Below are 24952 nucleotides of genomic sequence, written 5' to 3' on the forward strand. Positions count from 1 at the left end.
CAAATTTTCATGAAATTATTTCTAAAGCTGTTAGCTCTCAGGCCCATATGCACCCTGATGTAGTGCAGTGGTGTACTGCATTACAACATTTATGAGACTGGTACTATTTTATTTATAGCAATTCCAAACCCAAAACCAAAAATATAATATATTGCAGCATTGATTTTATTTCTTTATTTTGACCTAGTGATCTATCCAGTAACACACTTCCTGACTTAGGGTGGTTACACTGACTCCTCTGCCGTGTCTAAGGAGGAGCAAGAAAGACACCCTTGGACAGCATCTATGTTAACCTGTGGAAAAGGTAGTATTCGATGAACTAGTAAATTCAGATAGACTTTACATAAGCACTAACAGATTAAAGCCTGTTAAAGCTAAACATTTTAAAGCAGAGTTCCTCCCAAAAGTGGAACTTCCGCTTTTCTGATTCTTCCCTCCCTTCGGAGCCACGTTTGGCACCTTTCAGAGGGAGGGGGGAACCTGTTTTTGACAGGTACCCTTCCCCACTTCTGGGAGACTGCACCACGGCGCTGTCCCTTGGAAGTTCAGCCCCCTTCTTATTCCTCCATGCCAAGCCAGTTAGAAACCAAGCACGCTTCGCACATGTGCAGTAGGGAACCTTACGATTAATGGCGGCGGCAGCACCTGACAGGCGATCCAAAAGTCGGCTGGATGCCGACGTTGCGGTTTCCCTGAACAGGTAACTGTCCATATATTAAAAGTCAGCAACCACAGTATTTGTAGCTGTTTAATTTTATATTTATTTTTTTTCCCAGGCGGAAGTCCTCTTTAACCACTTTCAGACCGGACCATTTTGCTGGTCAATGACCAGAGGTCTTTTTACAATTTGGCACTGCGCTGCTTTAACTGGTAATTGCGCGGTCATGCAATGTTGTACCCAAACAAAATTTGCGTCCTTTTTTTCCCACAAATAGAGCTTTCTTTTAAAGGTATTTGACTGACTCTGCGATTTTTATTTTTTGCGATATAAACGTAAAAAGACCGCAAATTTTGAAAAAAAATGATATTTTCTACTTTTCGTTATTAGAAAAATCCAATAAACTCAATTTTAGTCATACATTTAGGCCAAAATGTATTCAGCCACATGTCTTTGGTAAAAAAAAAGTCAATAACTGTATATTTATTGGTTTGCGCAAAAGTTGTCACATCTACAAACTAAGGTACGTTTTCTGGAATTTACGCAGCTTTTAGTTTATGACTGCCTATCTCATTTCTTGAGGTGCTAAAATGGCAGGGCAGTACAAAACCCCCCCAAATGACCCCATTTTGGAAAGTAGACACCCTAAGGAAATTGATAAGAGGCATGTTGAGCCCATTGAATATTTTATTTTTTTGCCTCAAGCGATTGAATAATGACAAAAAAATATATATTTTTTTTTTTACACAAAGTTGTCACTAAATGATATATTGCTCACACATGCCATGGTTATATGTGTAATTGTACCCCAAAATACATTCTGCTGCTTCTCCTGAGTACGGGGATACCACATGTGGTCGACTTTTTGAAAGCCTAGCCGCGTACGGGGCCCCAAAACCCAAGCACCGCCTTCAGGATTTCTAAGGGCGTACATTTGTAATTTCACTCCTCACTACCTATCACAGTTTTGAAGGCCATAAAATGCCAAGATGGCACAAAACACCCACAAATGACCCCATTTTAGAAAGTAGACACCCCAAGCTATTTGCTGAGAGGCATGTTGAGTCCATGGAATATTTTATATTTTGCCACAAGTTGCGGGAAAATTACAAACTTTAATTTTTTATTTTATTTTTTTCACAAAGTTGTCACTAAATGATATATTGCTCAAACATGCTATGGGCATATGTGAAATGACACCCCAAAATAAATTCTGCTGCTTCTCCTGAGTACGGGGATACCACATGTGTGAGTTTTTTGGGAGCCTAGCTGCGTACGGGGCCCCGAAAGCCAAGAACCGCCTTCAGGCTTTCTAAGGGCGTAAATTTTTGAGTTCACTCCTCACTACCTGTTACAGTTTTGAAGGCCATAAAATGCCAAGATGGCACAAAACCCCCACAAATGACCCCATTTTAGAAAGTAGACACCCCAAGCTATTTGCTGAGAGGCATGTTGAGTCCATGGAATATTTTATATTTTGCCGCAAGTTGCGGGAAAATTACAAACTTTTTTTTTTTTTTTTTTTTTTTCACAAAGTTGTCACTAAATGATATATTGCTCACGCATGCCATGGGCATATGTGAAATGACACCCCAAAATAAATTCTGCTGCTTCTCCTGAGTACGGGGATACCACATGTGGTCGACTTTTTGGAAGCCTAGCCGCGTACTGGGCCCCAAAACCCAAGCACCGCCTTCAGGATTTCTAAGGGCGTACATTTGTAATTTCACTCCTCACTACCTATCACAGTTTTGAAGGCCATAAAATGCCAAGATGGCACAAAACACCCACAAATGACCCCATTTTAGAAAGTAGACACCCCAAGCTATTTGCTGAGAGGCATGTTGAGTCCATGGAATATTTTATATTTTGCCACAAGTTGCGGGAAAATTACAAACTTTTATTTTTTATTTTATTTTTTTCACAAAGTTGTCACTAAATGATATATTGCTCACACATGCTATGGGCATATGTGAAATGACACCCCAAAATAAATTCTGCTGCTTCTCCTGAGTACGGGGATACCACATGTGTGAGATTTTTTGGGAGCCTAGCTGCGTACGGGGCCCCGAAAGCCAAGAACCGCCTTCAGGCTTTCTAAGGGCGTAAATTTTTGACTTCACTCCTCACTACCTATTACAGTTTTGAAGGCCATAAAATGCCAAGATGGCACAAACCCCCCCCCCCCCCAAATTACCCCATTTTGGAAAGTAGACACCCCTAAATTTAGGGGTACACTAGTGAGACTCACAGGTAAAAAAGCACCTAGGCTGTCAGCGACTGTATCAAAACGCTACAAAAAAAACTGTTAGCGATCGCAGGGATCAAGCCTGACTCTGCAAACGCTGCAGTTATGTGTGTTGTGTTTTGTAAGTGACAGTGATCGATCGATACTGCACTTGGGTGGGCTGGTCTCGGCTTGGCGGAGGGGCTAAACGCAGGTGCTAGCAGGTATCTGGGCTGATCCCGCTAACAATGCATTTTGGGAAACCTAAACTGCTGGCGACGCTAATATAGATCTGATCAGATACTATATTACTAAGGGAGGTGTATGCTTTGCGCGTGGGTGTTAGCGGTACTGGCACTAACCTGACGCTGCCTGGGGCGACGCAGACCTTATCTGACCCTCAAACTTATATCACCCGCCGGGTGATCAGGGGGTTAAACCTTTATTAGGTAATAATGGCGGGTGCCCTGAAACTATAAAAAAATAACTAACCAACCAGCGTCACCTGTAACAGTTATATGGTGATCACTGGTGAAAGGGTTAACTAGGGGGCAATCAGGGGGCTTTATGCGGTAGTATATGGGGGTCCCTGGCGCTATAAAAAGCTGCGGCGAACCTAAATACCTACCTGCCTAACTAGCGTCACCTGTGACACTAATACAGCGATCAGAAAAACGATCGCTTATTAGGCTGGGTTCACACTGGAGCGATGCGGGAACGCCACGAATCCGCGGCGGGTTCCCGCATCACACTGCCCTATGCGAACTGCTGGGAGTGTCAGTGAAATGTTAATGACACCCCCAGATCAGTTCGCATATCGCAGTGCGATCTGCAAACTCGGACAGGAATCGGATCGCATGGTGTGAACACCCATGCGATCCGATTCTGCTGCGGACCAAAAAAAGGGTCCCGTGCGAGTGTGCGGCAGGTGCGACGCGAATTCAGCCATACTATCTGTATGGCTGAACTCGAATCGCACAGAGATCGGATGTGATTTGCACTGCAGTGCGGTGCGAATCACATCCGTTCTCATAAACCGCTGCAATGTGAACCCAGCCTTAGTGACACTGGTGACGGGGGGTGATCACGGGGTTAAACCATTATTGGGGGGGTTAGGGGGGTACCTTAGAACTAAAGGGGGCTAACCCTAACTGCCCTAACAGTTATTACAGTCACAAATGACACCAATGCAAAAAAAAAAAAAAAACTCGGACAGGAATCGGATCGCATTGGTGTGAACACCCATGCGATCCGATTCTGCTGCGGACCAAAAAAAGGGTCCCGTGCGAGTCTGCGGCGGGTGCGACGCGAATTCAGCCATACTATCTGTATGGCTGAACTCGAATCGCACAGAGATCGGATGTGATTTGCACTGCAGTGCGGTGCGAATCCCATCCGTTCTCATAAACCGCTGCAATGTGAACCCAGCCTTAGTGACACTGGCGACGGGGGTGATCACGGGGTTAAACCTTTATTGGGGGGGTTAGGGGGTACCTTAGAACTAAAGGGGGCTAACCCTAACTGCCCTAACAGTTATTACAGTCATAAATGACACCAATGCAAAAAAAAAAAATGCAATTGGTGTCACTGTGACTGGGGGTGCAGGGGTGATTGGGGGGGTGATCGGGGGGGTGAAGGGGGGGTGAGAGTATGCCTGGCATGTTCTACTGTACGTGTGGTGTGTTGGTGCAACTCACCGATCCTCTCTCCTCGGTGCCGGAACGAAAAATACCGACACGGAGGAGAGATTACATCACTTCCTCTGCCTGTGTTTACATTACAGGAGAGGAAGTGATGTCACGCTTCACTTCCATTCGTCAGGAGCGATCGCGAGGGGGTGGCCATGAACGAATGGCCGCCCCCTCATCCCGGATCGCTGCTGAACGGATACCGAACGCCGCTGGCACCGGGGGGGCCCCCACCCGCGGGCAGGCAGGGACGTACATGTACGCCCATATGCCTGCCCGTGCCATTCTGTCGACGTATATCGTCGTGCGGCGGTCGGCAAGTGGTTAAGCAGTTAACGTTTTTTTTTCTTTTGACGATAAAGTTTTTACATAAATGAATAAAAGTAGATCATTGTAAAGACTCCTGTCAGTGGTAAATGGTTTGCCTACATTTGCTTGACAGCTTGGCCTCTAACTGCTTTTTTTGCTGGACAACTTGACCTGTTAAAGGAAGTTGAAAAATAATAGGTTTACTAGCCAGATCAACAGGAGAGCAGTGATAAACAAAGTTCATCATGTTAATGCTATTCCTGAAGACGTAATCACAAAACGTACGTCGAGGCGGTACTTGGTCATGTTACTCCATGTCATTTCCGGTCCCTCTGGTTGTTTCCGGTTGGGTTGGTGGAGCTCACGCCAACCACGGAGGTGGAAGCAAGGCGCCACTCAGCCATCCAGCAGACACAAGCCAGCAGCTCCAGTGCACGGTAAAGGCACATTTACATGTAAGCAGCCATTCAGATTTTGCACTTTTATATTACTTTTTAATGAATAGGATTACACTATGGGTTTCCATCATTTCTTTTACATATTCCATGCATAAACTCTGAGGAGGAAGGATTCCATATATCTCCAGGTTACATCAATGCTAGCAGGCATTATCCTGCCAAAGCGTCTTTTGACTTTCTTTTTAATTAAAGAAGTCAAATCCTTCTGGTAAGCAGACTATTTACCTAGATCACGTTGGGTGTCGTTATAATGTCTGGTGAAGGAATATTCACTACTTCTTTGGAAGACTATCTACACAGAAGAATTTGTTATAGATCAATATGAACTTTTATTTGGGACTATTTACTTAAAAAAGAATCACGTTTGGCTATAATGCTATCAGATTATTATGAGCAATTATTAATTTCACATGTATGAACTTTAATCAGTTTATTTTGTATTGTAATATTTAGTTTAATCATTTATGGTATTGTTATATACACTTATATATTACCACTTATTACCACAAAATGCCCTCTGCACATTGCACAATTAATGCTATTAACAAACTGCATCATAAATGTTATTTTTAATTTTTCCAAAAGTTCCACTTTAACCACTTTCAGACCGGACCAATTTGCTGGTCAAAGACCAGACCACTTTTTGCGATTCGGCACTGCGTCGCTTTAACTGACAATTGCGCGGTCATGCGACAAGGCTCCCAAACAAAATTGACGTCCTTTTTTTCCCACAAATAGAGCTTTCTTTTGGTGGTATTTGATCACCCCTGCGGTTTTTATTTTTTGCGCTATAAACAAAAATAGAGCGACAATTTTGAAAAAAAGCATTATTTTTTACTTTTTGTTATAATAAATATCCCCCAAAAATATATAAAAAAACATTTTTTTCCCCCAGTTTAGGCCGATACGTATTCTTCTACATATTTTTGGTAAAAAAAAAAACGCAATTAGCGATTATTGATTGGTTTGCGCAAAAGTTATAGCGTTTACAAAATAGGGATAGTTTTATAGCATTTTTATTAATAATTTTTTATTATTTTTTTTTTTACTAGTAATGGCGGCGATCTGCGATTTTTATTGTGACTGCGACATTGTGGGGGACCCATCGGACATTTTTGACACATTTTTGGGACCATTGTCATTTATACAGTAATCACTGCTATATAAATGCAGTGATTCCTGTGTAAATGACACTGGCAGTGAAAGGGTTAACCAGTGGGTGGCAGTGTAGGGGTTAAGTGTTCCTAGGGGTGTGTTACTAACTGTGGGGGGGTTGGGCTTTCATTTAGTGTACACTGATCTCTGCTCCAATCACATGGAGCAGAGATCAGCGTCACTAGTTGCTAGGCAGAATGGAAAAATGTTGTTTACACAGCATTTCCTCCATTCGGCCGCTCCGTGAGACGATCGCGTGGCTGCCCGCGGCGATCGAGTCCGCGGGTCCCGCGACCGGACTCACGGGGGTCCCGACCAGCGCGGGAGCGCGCCGCCGGTGGCGCGCTCCCGATGGCAGGGCGGCATCGAATATTGGACGTACCTGTACGCCAATATGCCTGCCCGTGCCATTCTGTCGACGTACATCGTCGTGCGCTGGTCGGGAAGTGGTTAATGATACAGCTCTAAATATAAATCAGCTTTCTTTTTTTGGGATTTTTCATGTATTATTACCTAGTGATTAGGGATGTCCCAATACCAATACTAGTATCGGTATCAGTACCGATACCGAGCATTTGCCCAAGTACTTGTACTCAGGCAAATGCTCCGATACTATACCGGATACCTGGGCAGTCAGGGTGATTAGTGCGGTGGGAGAGTTACAAGCACCGATCACCCTGTAAAGATTTCAAAGTCTGACAGCCGGCCCATTTCTCCGCTCCTCTCCCCCACTCCTCTCTCCACCTATATGTGTTAGGGAAATCAGGGAGTATATAAACAGAAGATGTACATCTCTAGCTTCACCCCCTACTGAACAAGTCAATGGTTTGACGATGCGCGTCTAGGGAACGGAGCCTGCATATTGACGTTACATCGTAGCCATCTTGAGACCTATTGTCTCTGAAATGTGTTTTCAGCTTGCACGGCTTACAGTGCCATCTTGGTGAGTTTTATACCTTACTTTTTTTTATATATAATTAAACTTTTTATACAGAGAGCACTAGATTCTGCCTTCCTTCTTTTGCAAATCAATCATATCAGTTGAAATGGTTGGGGTTTTTTTCCATGGGAATAAGCGATTTGAGGGAGGAAAGTGATTACCAGCACCACACCAGCCCTCTCTATTTTCCCCAGAGGGGAACACTGCTGATTTTATTCAGATGTGAGGTGAGCAGCCTGTGAGACTGGTTGAGTAAAGGACGAGCACTTTGGATTTTTACACCATTGATGTATTGATTTTTTTAATTTAATTCAATCAGTCACAGATACTATATACGAACTTTCAGCAATATATGTTTATTAACCACTTCCCACCTGGCCGTTATTCTGCTATAGGCTAGGTGGGAAATGGTTAATGGTTCAGTTATCCTGACTGGGCGTCATATGACGTCCAGCAGGATAACTGCCGGTGCACGCCAGTCGGGGGCGGGCATCGCGGCAATCAGTGGTCTACACTGATTTCAGTAAAGAGCCTCATGCCGCGTGATCAGCCGTGTCCAATCACGGCTGATCACGATGTAAACAGGAAGAACCGTTGCTCGGCTTTTCCTCACTCGCATCTGACAGACACGAGTAGAGGAGAGCCGATCGGCGGCTCTCGACAGGGGGTCTGTGCTGATTGTTTATCAGCGCAGCCCCCCCCCCCCCCATGGATGCATGCCCAGGACCACCAGGGATGCCACCAGACCACTAGGGATGCTGCCAGACCACCAGGGATGCCCAAAAAGGTATGCCACCCTAGACCACCAGGGAGATGGCAATCAGTGCCCGGGCAGATGTGTTTTTTTATTTTTCTGACATGTTGGTGTTATATCTTTCACTTAGATGTTATAAGTTGCACTGAGTAAATACTGCTGAATTTATAAAACAAAAACTGTGTCTGTCTTCCAACGTCTCCTGCTGAGCTGTTGTGTTCAGACAGATGATCTAACCCCTCACCGCTCTATCCAGAAAATAAAAATAAAGTTTACCTTTACATACGTTTTTATTAGGAACTACTGTAGATATGTCACTTGTCTGGCTGTAGACTATACAGAATTACAAATCTGTACACACACACACACACACACACACACACATTAAATTCATGTTTAATAAAATAAAGAGTATATACCATGTGCCCATAATGTTCTCTTTATTTAATCTGTGACATAATTTAAAGTACTTTTTGTACACATTTAACAAAATGATAAAAATCCATTCATAATATATACAGTATATATTTAAAATAAAAGTTTTTTTTTATATATTCCACTATGTACACTTTAATAACAGCAATATTTTATCTTTAGTCTTATTGATTCATAATAATCAAAGTGTCTGAATGCAGAATTTCCTGCTCTGACCATAAATACAAATTAACTTTTTTATTTTCAAATTTGCGATAAATGAAAACATTTACATTTGAAAAAAGAACTGAGTATTATGCGCAACTCAGCAAGATTCTCTTCCAGACACTTAGATAAACAAGACCCATTCTATTATTTCAAAGTAAAAAAATTGGCAAACCTAAAACAAGTACAGATATTTCTCAAAAGGTACCCCTGATTTACCTAGAATAATAAGTAAAGAACAATATTAACAAAAATAAAATCCTTTACACAATATTGGCTGAATAAAGTGAATACAGCTGAACTGAGCTAAGAGAAATATACTCTCTCCGTAATTCTATAGCATTTAAAGTGGTTGTATATCCTTATTTTCTGTACGGTTTAGGAGATATTCACTTTGCATGCAGACGTTGCCGGTCCGTTGCGGGAAGAAGACTCCTGTGCCTTTTCCTTCACAGGATTTTTTTTTTCTTTTTTTTACATGTGCGTGTATACAACTGCTTTAATATTAGAACAAATGTAATGATTTATAATAAAATAGTGTAATCTAGAATAGCTGCATCTTACTGTCTAACAAGATAAAGATAAAGAAAACACTATACGATTACATCTATTTGATCGTTTATAAAAATATTTGGTATATAAGAGTTAAAAATATTTAAATATATAAAATGAAATCTGACAAGAAAATAGAATTGCTGCTAAATAAAACATAAAATATATAGTATGTTAGTAATTGTTTTATTTAATAAAATGAGGTATTTCAAATGAAAATACTATAACAAGGTAGCTGAAATTTAAATGGTCTGACTTGATCTTTTTTGCCAGGAACAATTTTAATGGAAACCACAAGCAAATCCAGCAAAAGTAAAATAAGTGTGGTGGACAAATGATGTACTTAGTCCCTGATACTGCTGTTCAAACTGAGCAGCAGGCCTTTCTGTAATATATGTTGGAAATCAATAATTACAAAGAATGACAGGATCAGATCATCATGTAGAAGTAGTTCTCTTACCCTTAGGTGCAGTGGCATTAGGGGAGCCCCTCTATCCATGGCCGCCACCCCCTATTTATGCGTCCAACCTCTTCCAGGATGCTGGGCACATGAATTACAGTGGCGGGGCTGTTTTTTTGAAGCACCTAATTAGAGCCAGAGGCTCTAATAGGCTTCAAAATAGGGGTGGCTCTGGGTGCAGAGCATTGCGCTATAAGCCCACCCAGGTGTTACAACAGCGAATTAATATTTGCTATTGAAACACTAACCCTCATTCTGGCCAATAAGAAGCGGGTCTGAGACCTGTTTTCCGATTGGCCGAAAAAGAAGCCACCACGATGCCCATGGAGAGCAAGGGAAGGGTAAGCCGCCGCCACCAAGCTGGGGAAGCCGGCGGTGAAGCCCTGGAGGAACGCTGCCCACCATAGATAGGGTAAGTGCTCCAGATCCGATCGACCGGGGGGAGCTATTGTTTGCCACCCCCCCCCCCCCCAAAAAAAAAAATTACCACCAGCCGCCATTGCTTAGATGGTCCATAGGGACTCAGATATATTTGAAGCTAAACTCCAGCTGTACTGTCAGTCTTGCCCAGTTGTACAAGCTCCTCTCCTCTACTGAATTAGCTTACTCTGATTTCATTGTACACTGTAAGCTTCTCACAGTGTTCAATAAAAGCTGCAGCAAGTCAAATAGAACTTGCATCATTTTGTGGCTGGAGGATGTCCAGCATCATCTAGCCATTCCTTTGATGCCTTGTTGTCCCTGGCCCACCCCTTTCATCCACTGGATTTAAGTTACTTCAATAATGGAGTCTCAGCACATGTGGGCAATACCAAGGTGGTCTGTATGCAAATGCAGTTTTCCTTGTAACACTCACTCCTCCAGACTGATACCCGCCCATCAAGGTATTTTGACATTCAAATAAGTCCTCCCAGGAGCCAGCCCATTGCCTGCTCAGGACAGAGAGCTATTAAAGGGAGTACCGTGGCAGGGTCTGGTAATGTTTTCAGGAATCTATGTACAGCGGGGGTGATGCTAGGGTTCTAAAAGACATGGGAAACCCCTGGGCACTCCAAGGTAAAAAATGATGCAGCGCACTACATGTACCACAGCAAACAGTGGGTGTGGCCTGAATGCACTGACATTAAACCTGAGCCTAATCACTATATGCACAACATACATATGCCACAGCCCTTATACCCATAAAAAAATGTTTAATTATTGCGCCACAAGTGAAAGTCCCAAAGACACATATAAACCGCAGCACAAAAAAAATGGTAAAAGTTATGTACCACACAGCAAAGGATAGAGAGCATGGTCAGGGGTATGTAATGTACAACATACATTACATAATCTTGACTATGTAAGCTGTGTCTTATAGTGCACACTCCTGACCGCTACCACTGCATACTGTGCTATACATTATATAATTGCGATGCCTCTCTTTTCAATAGACTGTATTTTACTGACCACTGCACTTTTTTAGCTGTGTTGTACATTACACTCTCCTGACTGCTTAAGTCTGTATACTATGATGTACTTTGCACACTCCTGACTACTGCACTCCCACCATGCAGAGTGGTCAGGAGTATGTAACAGCCCAGCATACAGAGCAGTGCGTTACATAGTATGCATTGTGTAGCTCATCATTCATTGTGTAGCATTCAGAAGTACTGTCCAGCAGTCATTTATATGTAACATGCGACAGTAAAAGGTATGTGACATATACCACAACATACAGATTATAGTGGTTCTGAATATGTAATGTACATGAACCAATGAGCACTCTTCTTTCCCAAGCAAAAATCCCCTCTTCCTCAGTAACCCCCCAAAAGCATTTATTGCTTACCTCTTTCATTGCTTATCTTTGCACCCAACTGGTCAGAACTCACCTCTACAACCCTTTTCTACAGTTCACCTCTGCACCGCTCCTACCCATCCACAGCTCATCTCTGCACAGTCCTGTCCACAGTTCATCTCTGCACAGTCCTGTCCACAGCTCACCTCTGCACAGTCCCACCCACAGCTCACCTCTGCACAGCCCCGCCCACAGCTCATCTCTGCACACTCCTGTCCACAGCTTACCTCTGCACAGTCCCACCCACAGCTCACCTCTGCACAGCCCCGCCCACAGCTCATCTCTGCACACTCCTGTCCACAGCTCATCTCTGCACACTCCTGTCCACAGCTCATCTCTGCACACTCCTGTCCACAGCTCATCTCTGCATAGTCCTGTCCACAGCTCACCTCTGCACAGCCCCACCCACAGCTCATCTCTGAACACTCCTGTCCACAGTTCATCTCTGCACACTCCTGTCCACAGCTCACTTCTGCACAGTCCCGCCCACAGCTCACCTCTGCACACTCCCATCTAAATCTCATCTCTGCACACTCCTATCCACAGGTCACCTCTGCACAGTCCCGTCTACAGCTCACCTCTGCACAGTCCCACCCACAGCTCACCTCTGCACAGTCCCGTCTACAGCTCATCTCTGCACACTCCTGTCCACAGCTCATCTCTGCACACTCCTGTCCACAGCTCACTTCTGCACAGTCCCGTCTACAGCTCATCTCTGCACACTCCTGTCCACAGGTCACCTCTGCACACTCCCGTCTACATCTCATCTCTGCACAGTCTCATCCACAGGTCATCTCTGCACACTCCCGTCTACAGCTCATCTCTGCACACTCCTGTCCACAGCTCACTTCTGCACAGTCCCGTCTACAGCTCATCTCTGCACACTCCTGTCCACAGGTCACCTCTGCACACTCCCGTCTACATATCATCTCTGCACAGTCTCATCCACAGGTCATCTCTGCACAGTCTCATCCACAGGTCACCTCTGCGCACTCCCGTCTACAGCTCATTTCTGCACACTCCCGTCTACAGCTCATTTCTGCACACTCCCGTCTACAGCTCATTTCTGCACAGTCCCGTCTACAGCTCATCTCTGCACACTCCTGTCCACAGGTCACATCTGCACACTCCCGTTTACAGCTCATCTCTGCACACTCCAATCCACAGTTCACATTTGTTCCCTCCACCTGCAGCTCAAATCTGTACACCTACTCTTAAGCTCAGCTACACACATGTCTACCTCTGCACACTTCCCATTCACAGCTCAGCACTGCACAACACCCATTTACAGCTCACCTCTGCGTTGCCCCATAACTTATCTTTGCCCCCTTTCTACATTTTACCTAAGCACCTCCCATCATCTGCAGCTCAAATCTGTACACCTACTCCAAAGCTCAGCTACACACACGCCTCGTCTACCTCTGCTTACTCCAATCCACAGCTCTCACCTCTGCAGCCCCCATCCCTCACCTCTGCACCCAGCCCCCACCTTATAACTCTCACCTGTGTACAAACACCTTCCAAAAGTCCTTACAGCAGTTGACACTAGCACCACTTTATTACATGGGTGCAGGCTTTTTTCTTTCTAGTTCGACCTCCTGCTTTGCCTGCGCAGCTCCAACTGTCAAACATGTGGCAGAGATTTTGGAACACTTCCCTTGGCTCTCTGCTACAGATCTGACAGGTTGCATTTGGGAACAAAAGCCTGCAGCAGCTGAAGCGGCACACAAATCATCAAAAATGGGCCCATGGCACACACCAACAGATGCCCTGGGTGCAATGTGCTAACAATGCCCCTGATTTCGCTCGGATGAAATGGCTGTGGTAATTCCTAATGCAGTAAAACTGATCAAATCACCTGTGCAAAATAATGCAGGGCCTGAGAACATGACCAGTTGGGGCTCCTTCAGGACTCGAGTTGAGAAACACTGGCCTATAGAATATCCCATAATGATAGCTGAATATACAATAAGGTATGTAATGAAATAAAAAGGTTTAACTTTAAAGCTGAATTAGTATGTTAATGAGGAGGGATGGAGAAACCATGGAGGACAAAATATAGGGTACTATAACTCAAATGTATTCCTACTAAACAACATGCCCATGTTCTCCATCAGGTTTTAGATTCATAGTCTTTATCGGTAATACAATTTTTTTTTTTTGTCCAATGTACATTAATATCATTTTTAACCTTTCAATTTCTTTACACTACCACTAGTTTTATTACTAATACTAGTTTTAGGATATAACTCAAAATTATTTCGATGTTATCTTAATGCTTCTGTACACCAGAGTATGTTGTAACCATAAATGATTAGCTGTTGCTCTATCTTCCTTTCCTTCTTAGATCCAATGTTTTCCCTTCCCAATATGAACATGCTGTGTAATCTGTAAATTTTTATAGTAAACTTAATAAAAACATATTTGAACTAAAATGGTTCCTGGAATTATACTGGTGTGTATTGACGAGGTCTTGCTATCCTACTATAAAATAACTTCTATGTACTATGCATCCTTAATAAATTAAGGGGGAATATTCTGAACTGAATTCAATAAATAAATACAAAGCAATTGAAATGCTGTACATGCGTGTTTCTCTATAGCTTTCTGTGTCACCTGTTCGCTCCCTGATTCATTGTCCAGTAAGAAGGCATCCAATTAGGAAACCTGCAAAGATTTGTGTCTTGAGTTCTGCCTTAACAAAGCAAACACCACGCAATCTGTGCAGTGCTCCTGGCCTAGCAAATGCTGAATATTATATTATTTTAATTGCAAATAATAATGAATAGCCTATTGTAGTAAAATGATGTCATTAAAATGTGTGTGGAACCACTAGTGCTATAGAAATGGCTGTTGGACAGCTTACAACATTACTATTTATATTGTTTATCGTGTTTGTGTTTTAATTTCTCTCACTGGCGCATCTACATTCTGGAGCCATCAACTTGTAGGAGTTGATCAAGCAACAGAATGCTGGGATCCCAAAGTCCTTTAAATCAAGACTTTGAACAAGTGTAGACACCTTTGTATATGTTATGCCGCATACACACGATCAGACTTTCCGGCAGACTTGGTCTGGCGGACCAGAATCTGTCGGACAATTTGCTCGTGTGTGGGCTCCAGTGGACTTTTTTTCCCCAAATGTCTGACGGACCTAGAAATAAAACATGTTTCATATCTATCCGACGGACTAAAAATTGAGAAAACTGTTCGTCTGTGTGCTAGTCCGATGGACCAAATATGACAGGGCAGCTATTGGCTATTGAAATTCCTTGTTTAGTCCTGTTTACGTCATCATGTTCAAAATGAACGGACTTAGTCCGGTCGTGTATGGCCAAGTCCGTTTCGTGCCGAAAGTCCGTCGGGAAGACTGTTGGACCTAGTCCGACGAAAAGTCAGTTCGTGTGTACGTGGCATAACAGACACACTACTCTGATCTAATTACCCATTTACACCAATTCTTACTTGCCAGATTTGCATGTAGTCGCCCTTTAAATTTCCACTAAGAATGAATTAAAATATGTTACTGTTTTTTTAGACAAAATAAAATTGTCTGTTCAACTGGAATGTTCCCTTTTTATTGAAAAAAATAAAAAATGAAAACCCCTTTAGCCTACCACTTTCTTCCCAATCTTTTTTTTTTGGAGATTGAAGAAAGCTGACTACTGGAAGCACTGCGGTCGTTGGAGCAGATCTCAGTCATCATGATAGCAGGGGTCAAGGTAACCATAGTTTACTGTTCCACTTTTTCAGTTGAGTGGTACGGTATATGCATTTTATTATTTATGATCAGAAATTTGTTAAAGCTAATTATTTAATGCTTTGTAGATTTGGTTGAATCTTTTTTACATTCCAGAGGTTTAGTCATGCAAATTCCTATAAAAAATATCTAAACTAACTAGAATAAGAAAAGGAATAAAATATACTGCAACTGGAACAAGATTGCTAGAACACATAGCATTCAATCATATTAATGAAAAATAGTCATAAAAAACCTTTTCAGTGACACAACCAATTCAAGTATTGTCTGCAATTATAGGATGGTTTAAAAGAATCCAATCTGAAACAAAGTGTTAATCTACAAACATTTGTTTGATCATCAACTTTTTATTATTAAAATTATTATTATTATACTGGATTTATATAAGGCCAACAGTTTATGCAGCACTTTACAATATTGTCTATACTGACCTATTGACAGGGCAGAACCATGTCACTCCAGCAAAAGCTGGAATCTCTGAGCATGATGCTAACCTGGTGCCAATCTGCTATAGTAAGTCCGTAGCAGATTGGTGGGGGTACGGTTGGTAAGAACCCATCATTACAGCACATGTATATCTTGTTTTTTTTTTTATGGAGGGACAAATAACGTTTCTAGATCAATCTAGCAACATTAACTGCTTCAGCCCTGGAAGATTTTACCCCCATCCTGACCAGAGCACTTTTTGCGATTCGGCGCTGCATCGCTTTAACTGACAATTGCGCGGTCGCGTGACGTTGCACACAAACAAAAATTTTTCCCATGAATAGAGCTTTCTTTTGGTGGTATTTGATCACCTCTGCGCTTTTTATTTTTTTGCACTATTAACAAAAAAAAGCATCATTTTTGAAAAAAACACAATATTTTTTACTTTTTGCTATAATAAATATCCTCGAAAAATTTATATATTAGGCCGATATGTATTCTCCTACATATTTTTGATTAAAAAAAAATAATTTGCAATAAGCGTATATTGATCGGTTTGCGCAAAAGTTATAGCGTCTACAAAATAGGGGATAGTTTTATGGCATTTTTATTATTCATTTTTTTTACTAGTAATGGTGATGAGCTGCGATTTTTATCGGGACTGCAACATTATGGCAGACACGTTGGACAATTTTGACACATTTTTGGGACCACTGCCATTTTTACAGCGATCTGTGCTATAAAAATGCATTGATTACTGTAAAAATGTCACTGGCAGTGAAGGAGTTAACCACTAGGGGGCGATCAAGGGGTTAATGTGTTCCCTAGTGTGTGTTCTAACTTTGTATGAACAGACGATCTGTCACTTCTCCCCTCAGAGAACCGGAAACTGTGTTTACACACACAGGTACAGGTTCTCCGTGTGCCCCAATCAATCGTAGGAGCCTGGCGGTCGCGCACTTGCATCGGCTCCGTGGGCAAGCAGGGGGCATGTGCGCGTGCCCCTAGTGGCCACAGGGAGAATCGACGTTACATAATGTTGTTTTGCCCAAGCGTGCCATTCTGCCGCAGTATAACTGTGGCAGCTGGTCGGCAAGTGGTTAAAGTGACACTAAACCCTGATTTAAAAAGAAAAAAAAAAACTTTATTCAAGTATGTGTTCTTAACTACAAAAAGTACATTCAATTGCTCTCAGCCCCCTCCAAATTTCCATTTTTTTTTTCCTGCTGTAATCCGACTTCTTGTTCAAGGTTGGCTATGTTTGTCCTCTATGGTCCCAATGTATGTAGAAACCTGGCCACATTCACTTGCTCACACTCAAAATAGACAAGGGACTACGGACTATGGAATTCGCATTGTTCACAAAATAGTGCACATGACCATAACTAATGTGCACTGTTCATTCCAAACAGACGAAAGATGGAAAGGAGGAAAAAGAGAAGTTTGTGAGCTCATGGAGGATGATACAAGGTGGAAGAAAAACACAGGGGTTGATTTACTAAAACTGGAGAGTACAAAATCTGTGCAGCTGTGCATGGTAGCCGATAAACCCTGGAAGCTGATTGGTTTCTATGAAAAGCTGCACCAGCTTTTGCACTCTCTAATTTCAGTAAATCTCCCCCACAGTAAGAACAATTTAATAAAAAATAGAGCCATTAAGTGGTGAATGCAACAAGGACAGTAGTGGTGTAAATTAACATGAAGAGAGTTAACTAGAGTTCAGTTCAAGTGTACACAGCGTATGATCATCTTTGAGTTAGAGGTCTGCCTTAAGGTAGAGTTATCTCTGAAAGCAACCTCCACCCTGTATCAGGGCATTGGTGAGCATGGTACAAGTAAAGGTCCCCGATGTGTAAGGCAGCGCCCCTATCCTGGGTGCCTAGCAAGGCCTGGAAAGAAACCACCCTGGGGTATGCCTCCTATGTGACCCACACTTGGCCCCCATGGGAAGGGGAACATGGAGGAGGTAACACCCACCTACCCTACATGTGTATGGGTTGTTTTTGGAGAATAAGGTTATTGTTTACCTTACCTTACCTTTACCTATTACTTTATAGTAATAGTGCAGAAATACCGTGTAATCAAGTAAAATCCCACCTAATAAAATGGTAATGTAAAACAGTTGTTCAGCATCCCATGTGTTACACTAAAGTTTTTTCAAGGTAAACTAAAATCTAAACTACATATTGCAAGGAAGCCTTTGTGAAACTGGTATCAACATTCCATTGTTATTTAAAATTGCTAAAGTTTGACCCCAAGACATAAGGTGCTCAATATATCTTATTGGCATATTAGTATATAGAGAATGATGAAAAACCTGTCCCCCTAACATTGTAGATATTTCTTCTCACCTCCTGTTACATACTTGGGACAGGAAGGGCAAGAAAATCTCCATAATGGGACAAACATAGCAAAAAATAAACTGACTTCCTCTATCTAAAACAATACATAAGTTTGAAATATTCACCATGGAAAATAAATACAGTACATGACTCACTTTTCTCTCTACCTTCCAGGAAGTGTACTTCCATCTTTCCCTTTGTCAACTGACAGACACAGCTTTGAATACATGTTCATGCCTTGTCTGTCACTAAAAGGTTCGGTTACATTACAAAGGACCTAATTGATGGCTCCTCAGAGTAAGTAAATAGATTCAATGTAACCTCTACAGCCATCATCCAAACTGTCAAATGGGACAACAAGTAGAAGCAATCAGTAAGCTACTAATATTATGGGTTTTATGAACCTGTACTTTGCCCATTCAGGGCAGGGTAAGAGGTTCATTGGTTAGAAGATATGGTAGGGAGCCTTTAATTATTTAGCATGACCGCTCTGCCATCCTATTGGCCCTTAGCATGCCACCTAGGGTTTTGGTGTAGCTTGCAATGTAGTTTCCAATCATAGAATGGGTCAGAGAATACACAGGACTAAGAACCCAACCCAACATGACTGCACGTAGATCTGCTGACCAGCCACTCAAGCACAGAGCATTGTATTGTGTGAGGTAGAGGATAGATTAACATATGCCTCCCCAAACCAGAGATAAGAGGATGGCAGAGGAATGTGTTGAAGATAAGTAAAGACTGTTCAGCATGTTAGCCATGCAGCAAGTCTGTGTGAGCAAAGTACAAGTCAGAAATTTCACAAAATTTTCCTTAATCTGAGTTCTCAGCCAACAAGAATCAAGAGAGCATCTAACAGGATCAGTAGGAGTTTCCGTCTTGAAACCTGTATGTCCGCAATGCCTAAATTAAGCACTAATCAGGTTGTTTCCTTTTATATGCATCTATGGTTTGATTCTTTTTTATGTCCTTTAAAAATATGTAAGTAACTGGACAAACTAGTTATTCTGAATAGTAGAAATCCTAACGCACATAAGACCTTTATGTAACAGATGTGTCTAAAACAAGAATTTCTTGTGCTTATAATTGTCAGCAGCTTTGATGTTCTAAACTGCATACACACATGAAAAGAAGAACCTGCCTTGCTGCTATGTATAACTTTAAGTATCCTCTTTCTTTTTGACTATAGTCCCAGTAAAGCTACTAATAGGTAAAAATTTGGATAAAGTGAATGAAGTGAAAAACAGGTTGCTCTTCCAAAAGACAAACAGCTTGCGCACAATGTTATTCTTCAAGAAATCTTAAAGCCCAACTCTAGGCCCCATCATTTTCATGCCTTTGTATTTCCTCATGCCCCTTACTATAGGCTTCAATAACAGATACCATTGGCAGTGTGTGTCTCTGCACCCACTCTGATGATACTGCAGATGACTGGCCAGAAATACAGTGGCGGCTTTTAATAAGTTTGCAGCCAGAAAAGCTTTATGTACTGTATATGTAAAAGATATTAAGGGCTATAAGGGATATGAAAGGATGATGCACAGAGGTTGGCTTTAAAGCTGGATTCCAGGAATGGATATTTTTATGTTGTTACAATGGTCAAGCTTGAACCGATACAAGTATGTAGATGTCATGCCTGGTCACCTGTACTAGATTGCTAGAAGTCTCTTCCACTAAAGTGATCACTGCAAGTTTCCAGATCCCATAATGAGCGGATGTCCTGCTGTTTAGTGAACACAGGTGGTTGCTTGCTCATTTAATTAAATGCAAAGTGTTCTCTAATTAGATGGGGTGGAGAGGCAGGTCAATGACATCACATTCTCTACCTCATCTCCCCCAGCTTCCGCGAGGTTCGGCCAGATATGGGACGTGAAAATGTACATTGGACCAAAGTAACTATACAGAATTATCCATAATAGGAATTCAGATTTAAAATGTTAGTAAAGGCTAGCACTATCTATTACTAAAAGCAATCCCTCCGCACTCTCCTCCTACCTATCCTGCATATCCTAAAATGATCTTTGTACTTACCTTTTTTTTAAACTGGTCAGGTCACGTGATCCACTCCTGTAGGGAGAGCTCAGCAATGACTGAAATTTTCAGAGCCATGAAGAACCCATGGGCTTCCATGGCCCATCTATTGTCAACACACCCTCCTCTCTCCTCCAGCAGCTGCTCACTGACACAGGGGAGCCAGGGCTGCTAGATCACTAGATTAAAAATAGGTAAGTACACAGATCTTTTTTTATACAGGGTATGCAAGGTAGATAGGAAGAGGGGGGAGGAAACATTTTTTTAAGAATAGTACGAGTTAGCCTTATTTTGCACTTTAACTATAACTCTATATTACCCCATCATGCCCTTATGCTGTCAACATAATATCTTAATCATATAGACTGCATTACATGCGTCCAACACTTTGTAATTATTTTCACACATACTGTATGTGCTGATATACATGTTGTAATGATGTACAGATTTGATAAACTGTACTCAGTACAGCATTGAATTTTTTATGCATTCCCCAGTGAGTACAGCAATATGCATCCTTCCTGGGAAAGTCTTCAAAATGGCAAATGGCCAGACAGGAAGTGATTGAAAATCTGAAAATGAGACAGGCAGAAAGAAAACTGATAGAGGTTCTACACTTATCCTACTATCCCAATAGGTTTTGTAACCTTTCCCCAGTCCCCATCCAAAACTCATCTGGACATACACTATGCAGTCAACAGATGTAGTTTTTAACCGTAACAATACGACATTTTGTCCAGTTATTTGTTGTTCTCTTTTAGATATATAATTATAAAAAGGAGTCAGACACATGGTGAGTTAAAGTTACTAGTTACTAATAGAATGATATAAGTAATAATAGTTTAAGTAGGCCTGCTTCACGTGGATGTAGTCAAGCGTATACCCATTGTGATTGCTGTATTCCATGTGCAGGCAGTCCCATTCATGTCAATTGGGACACAGTTACTGCTCCCAATTTGACAACCATGCGGGTGTAGGTACATGCAGGTTTATGTCCCCAAAAACAGACAGTATGAGTACAAGGACATGCACCCACATGCATCCGCACCCACACAGATGCCAATTTAGGAGCAATGGCTCTATCCATGCAGCCGCTGCATCCCAATTGACATGAGTGGGACTGCCTGCATGTGGATGCATGGAACACTTGTGCATCCTGAGCAGGCAAACATGGCCCTCGCATGGGTGTACAGCCCGTGTAAATGAGGCCTAATTTGAACCCATGCATTGTCCATGCAGGTTCACTTTAAAGGCTCATTCATACATGCAGAAAGAACAGTACACTATGAAAAATTTGCATACATTTTTTTTTAGAATGTCAAAAATGTGTGCATCTCCGCTTTCCGCAGTGACAGGTATTTGGGTACACCGATAACCATGCAACTTGAATTTGTTCACTAAAGACTGCCATACAGGGCTAAATTTCCAACATATTCGAGTCATGGTTGCCCCTGTCGGCACCACCAGGCTCGACAAAAGGGTTTGGGTGGAAAATTGCCATCTGAATAGCACCTGCAACTGATCGAAGTGGCTGTCAGAATACAACAGATGGCAGGGGAAGTTCATCTGTTTATCTCATATGGAGCAGTCTGCAAGATTTCTTTGGTTCAGCCCACAGTGTGAACGAAAAAAAAATCTATGAGTATATAGCCAGCTTTAGAGTCAGTGGAAGACATGCTGTATCTGTCCACATCCTGCCACTGAAATGTTGAAGTGGAGAAGAAGTGGCCAAGCAGGCCTCACAATGTGGATCAGATTTAGAAAGGGTGCTAGGGATGATGTTTGACCTAATAATGATAACTTTACTAAAAGTACAGTACTTGTGAAAGAAACATGAATAGTATGAATACAAAAAAAGGGCATTTTAAAAATGTTTTGCGTTCTTAACATTTGGACTGGAAGCAGCTCTAAAAAAAAGCCACTTGTATGAACAAAACGTTACAGTCAAATCGTGCCTCACTGCGCATCAATGTTCTATAACTGTACTACAAATACAATAAATATTACAAAATGTGCAAAATGCAATTCTATAAAAAAAACATTATTTGACTGCAATATAGTAGAACCACTTTACCATGGGATTCTGGCATTTTGGAATTTGGTAAAAATAAAATAAACATTTTCCTGCAGTGCACAGCCTTTAAATACCAAAAATAAAATTTACCCTGATTTCATCCAATTTCCTTGTTTTGGAATACCACTCAGAGATGTGAATGTTTGCACCTCATAGACTCTCTAATAAAGCTTTTTGGAGAGGAACTCATCCGTAGAATCCGGGGCATTTGGACCCATGAATTAAGAAGCTGAAAACACACTTGGTCCAACAGATCTAACCCATATCCCTCCAGGAGGTTTACTGGCATTGCTTCTTTGAACATTTTTGGCAGGGCAATAAAATTTGGAAGATTGCTGTTACCCAAGAAAAAATGCATCAGCGATTGCTTTTGTAAACATTCTTTCAAGAACATGAAGTAGTCTGCCATCCTCTCCATCAATAACAAATCATCCCACTTTTCAAATGGAGTTTTCAGTAACAGGTAAAAGAGCGCTGTTTTCAAATTATAGGAAGAGAAAATAGATCTCCACTGAGATGCAAATGAAGGTTGGAAGGTCTTGGCATTGAGGTCCCTCAAGCTCTTCATGATCTGTAGGCACTTCAGGTGACATGAATTAGAAGGGGCCTGATCTTTAAACCAGTTCAATAACTTTTGCTCGTGTTTGGAAAAGTTAATTCCCCAATAGGAATTTAGATTTACATTCTCCAGGCAGATATTACTGCCCCAAGGTTGAGCTGTTAGGAACACTGAATCTCCCAAGTGAAAAGCTGGTATTAGTCTCACAGACATGGAGATATGACAGCAGACATAATCTGACCTTGGGAGAATTTTGAGGATGAGTTTATCATCAAATACTGAAAGAGTAATGTAACTCCGCTCTTCAAACTGGTACCTGATCACGTTGAGGCATCTTTGTATCTTCCAGTGGAACCATTTCTGGACAGATGTAGAAGACAGAGCATGATGAAAGCCTTCCTCTGTGCAGAAGCCATCACTGAACTGCTTGTATGTTTTTGCCCACTCTGACTTTTTGGCAGCTGTCACTCCACAGATCATGGAACCCTGAAGACAGGGAATCAGCTCTTTACACATATCTGAAAAAAATGGTTCCAGTTTGAGACTTTGTGGAATCTTAAGTGGGACCAGGATGTCAAAGAAGTCCGGACTGTTAATTTTATGCTGTTCATAAGCACTGCCAATCTGAACAAAGTCCCCCCTAAGGACGACACCTGTGTCATGCTGCTTGGCTTTTCCCACCCTAATGAGTTCACCCACAATCTGGCTCACATGGGCTTTGCTGTGACCAAGAACATGTGGTGAGAGCCTGATGTGTTGTTCATAAAACGACTCCAGAAGATTTTTCCTGACTTGCTGCTGATGCTTTTGCTGGAAAGTTATGTCCCCACGTTGGCATTTCGGGGAGGAGCTGCAGCATCTGAAGACAATGAAACATAACACGAGTACCAATCCTAACTTGATGAGAACTTGCAAGCTGCTGAATGATTCCTCCTGGCAGCTCCCATCCTTCTCCTCATTGCTGCTCCTCCTCAAAGTCAGAAACATGCACCAGATGCCTGTAAATAGGACAACGACTAGCAACCAGAAAACTTTCAGATTAAGTGAATACACTGGCATCCTGTTCCATAGGAAACTCACTCATCCCATGCTGGGCAGGGTGGGTGCTGCTGCCCTTCTTCCAGAAGCCTGGCAGCATGCAAAGTCTGGATCTTTGGGAAATCTTCAGTCTTTTCCCGGCTTGTGCTGCTCTGACCGTTATTCAGAAAGAAACTTCCTCTTCCGAGGAGGGAATAGTAATAGGAGGCTGCGTCATATTTTCTGTGAGCTCAGAGGAAATGCCAGTGTGTGGTACCACAGGGGCTAGCTGGGGCAGTGACAGTGCTGTTAGGTATCCCCATAGACCTCCTAGCAATGCCACGCTGTACACACTGCTGACAACTTTGCTGGCTCCAGGACAAAATGCTTAACTCCTTCTAATGTCAGACTCCTGTACAGTACTACATTCTCACTTCCTGCACTCTGCTAGACTAACTCATCTGTTATGGGTTGCTTAATAGTGTGCAGCCAGCTCACAGCTTAACTCTTTCTATACCATTCAGAGCATGGCCAGATTGTGCACATGAAGAAAGAAAACAACACACTAAGCATTGCCAGCTAAAATCAAGAAAGTTTGTCTGGAATTCTTTAAAGCCTGTTGATTGTTGTTGTTTTATCTTTACTCCTACTAAACGGGAGAGAAATAAAACTTGTATGCTTTTCTAAAGTGGAACTCCACTTTATCAGTGCTAGGTAAAATTACAGCCAAAAGTGTAACTTGATTTTTTTTTTATTTTTTTTTTTTTTTACTTTTGAATACCATGCAGAACGTTAAGCTGTATATATATATGGCTGCACAGCAGAAGATTTCTGCCAGGGATTCTAAACTCTGCCTGCACATGTTGTCATGATGTCCCGGCACAGCAGCATGGTGACATGCGGTACCATCCAGTGCGCTGCTGAAATATGCAGACATGCTGCAATTGCCAAAGTGCACCACACTGCAAATCACACCAACAACTGTTGCATGCCCTAGCAGTGAAGTGTATTAATCCAGAGCAGAAATATGCAGGTCACCGCACATCATGTGAATGAGCCCTTGGAT

The 24952-nt window shown here is 42.1% G+C and overlaps 1 protein-coding gene across 1 annotated transcript; it reads right to left on the minus strand.

The window, feature by feature from the left end:
* Positions 1-22021: 22021 nt before the first annotated feature.
* On the minus strand, positions 22022-24344 carry ITPRIPL2 (ITPRIP like 2). The gene has a single exon (XM_077448943.1). It carries the CDS (start codon positions 23926-23928, stop codon positions 22438-22440), a length of 1491 nt encoding a protein of 496 aa, XP_077305069.1. The 5' UTR covers positions 23929-24344; the 3' UTR covers positions 22022-22437.
* Positions 24345-24952: the final 608 nt, after the last annotated feature.

This window comes from Lithobates pipiens, unplaced genomic scaffold (assembly GCF_037356315.1).
Source record: "Lithobates pipiens isolate NorthernLeopardFrog02 unplaced genomic scaffold, aLitPip1_a1.2 Scaffold_22, whole genome shotgun sequence".
NCBI classification, from domain to species: domain Eukaryota; kingdom Metazoa; phylum Chordata; class Amphibia; order Anura; family Ranidae; genus Lithobates; species Lithobates pipiens.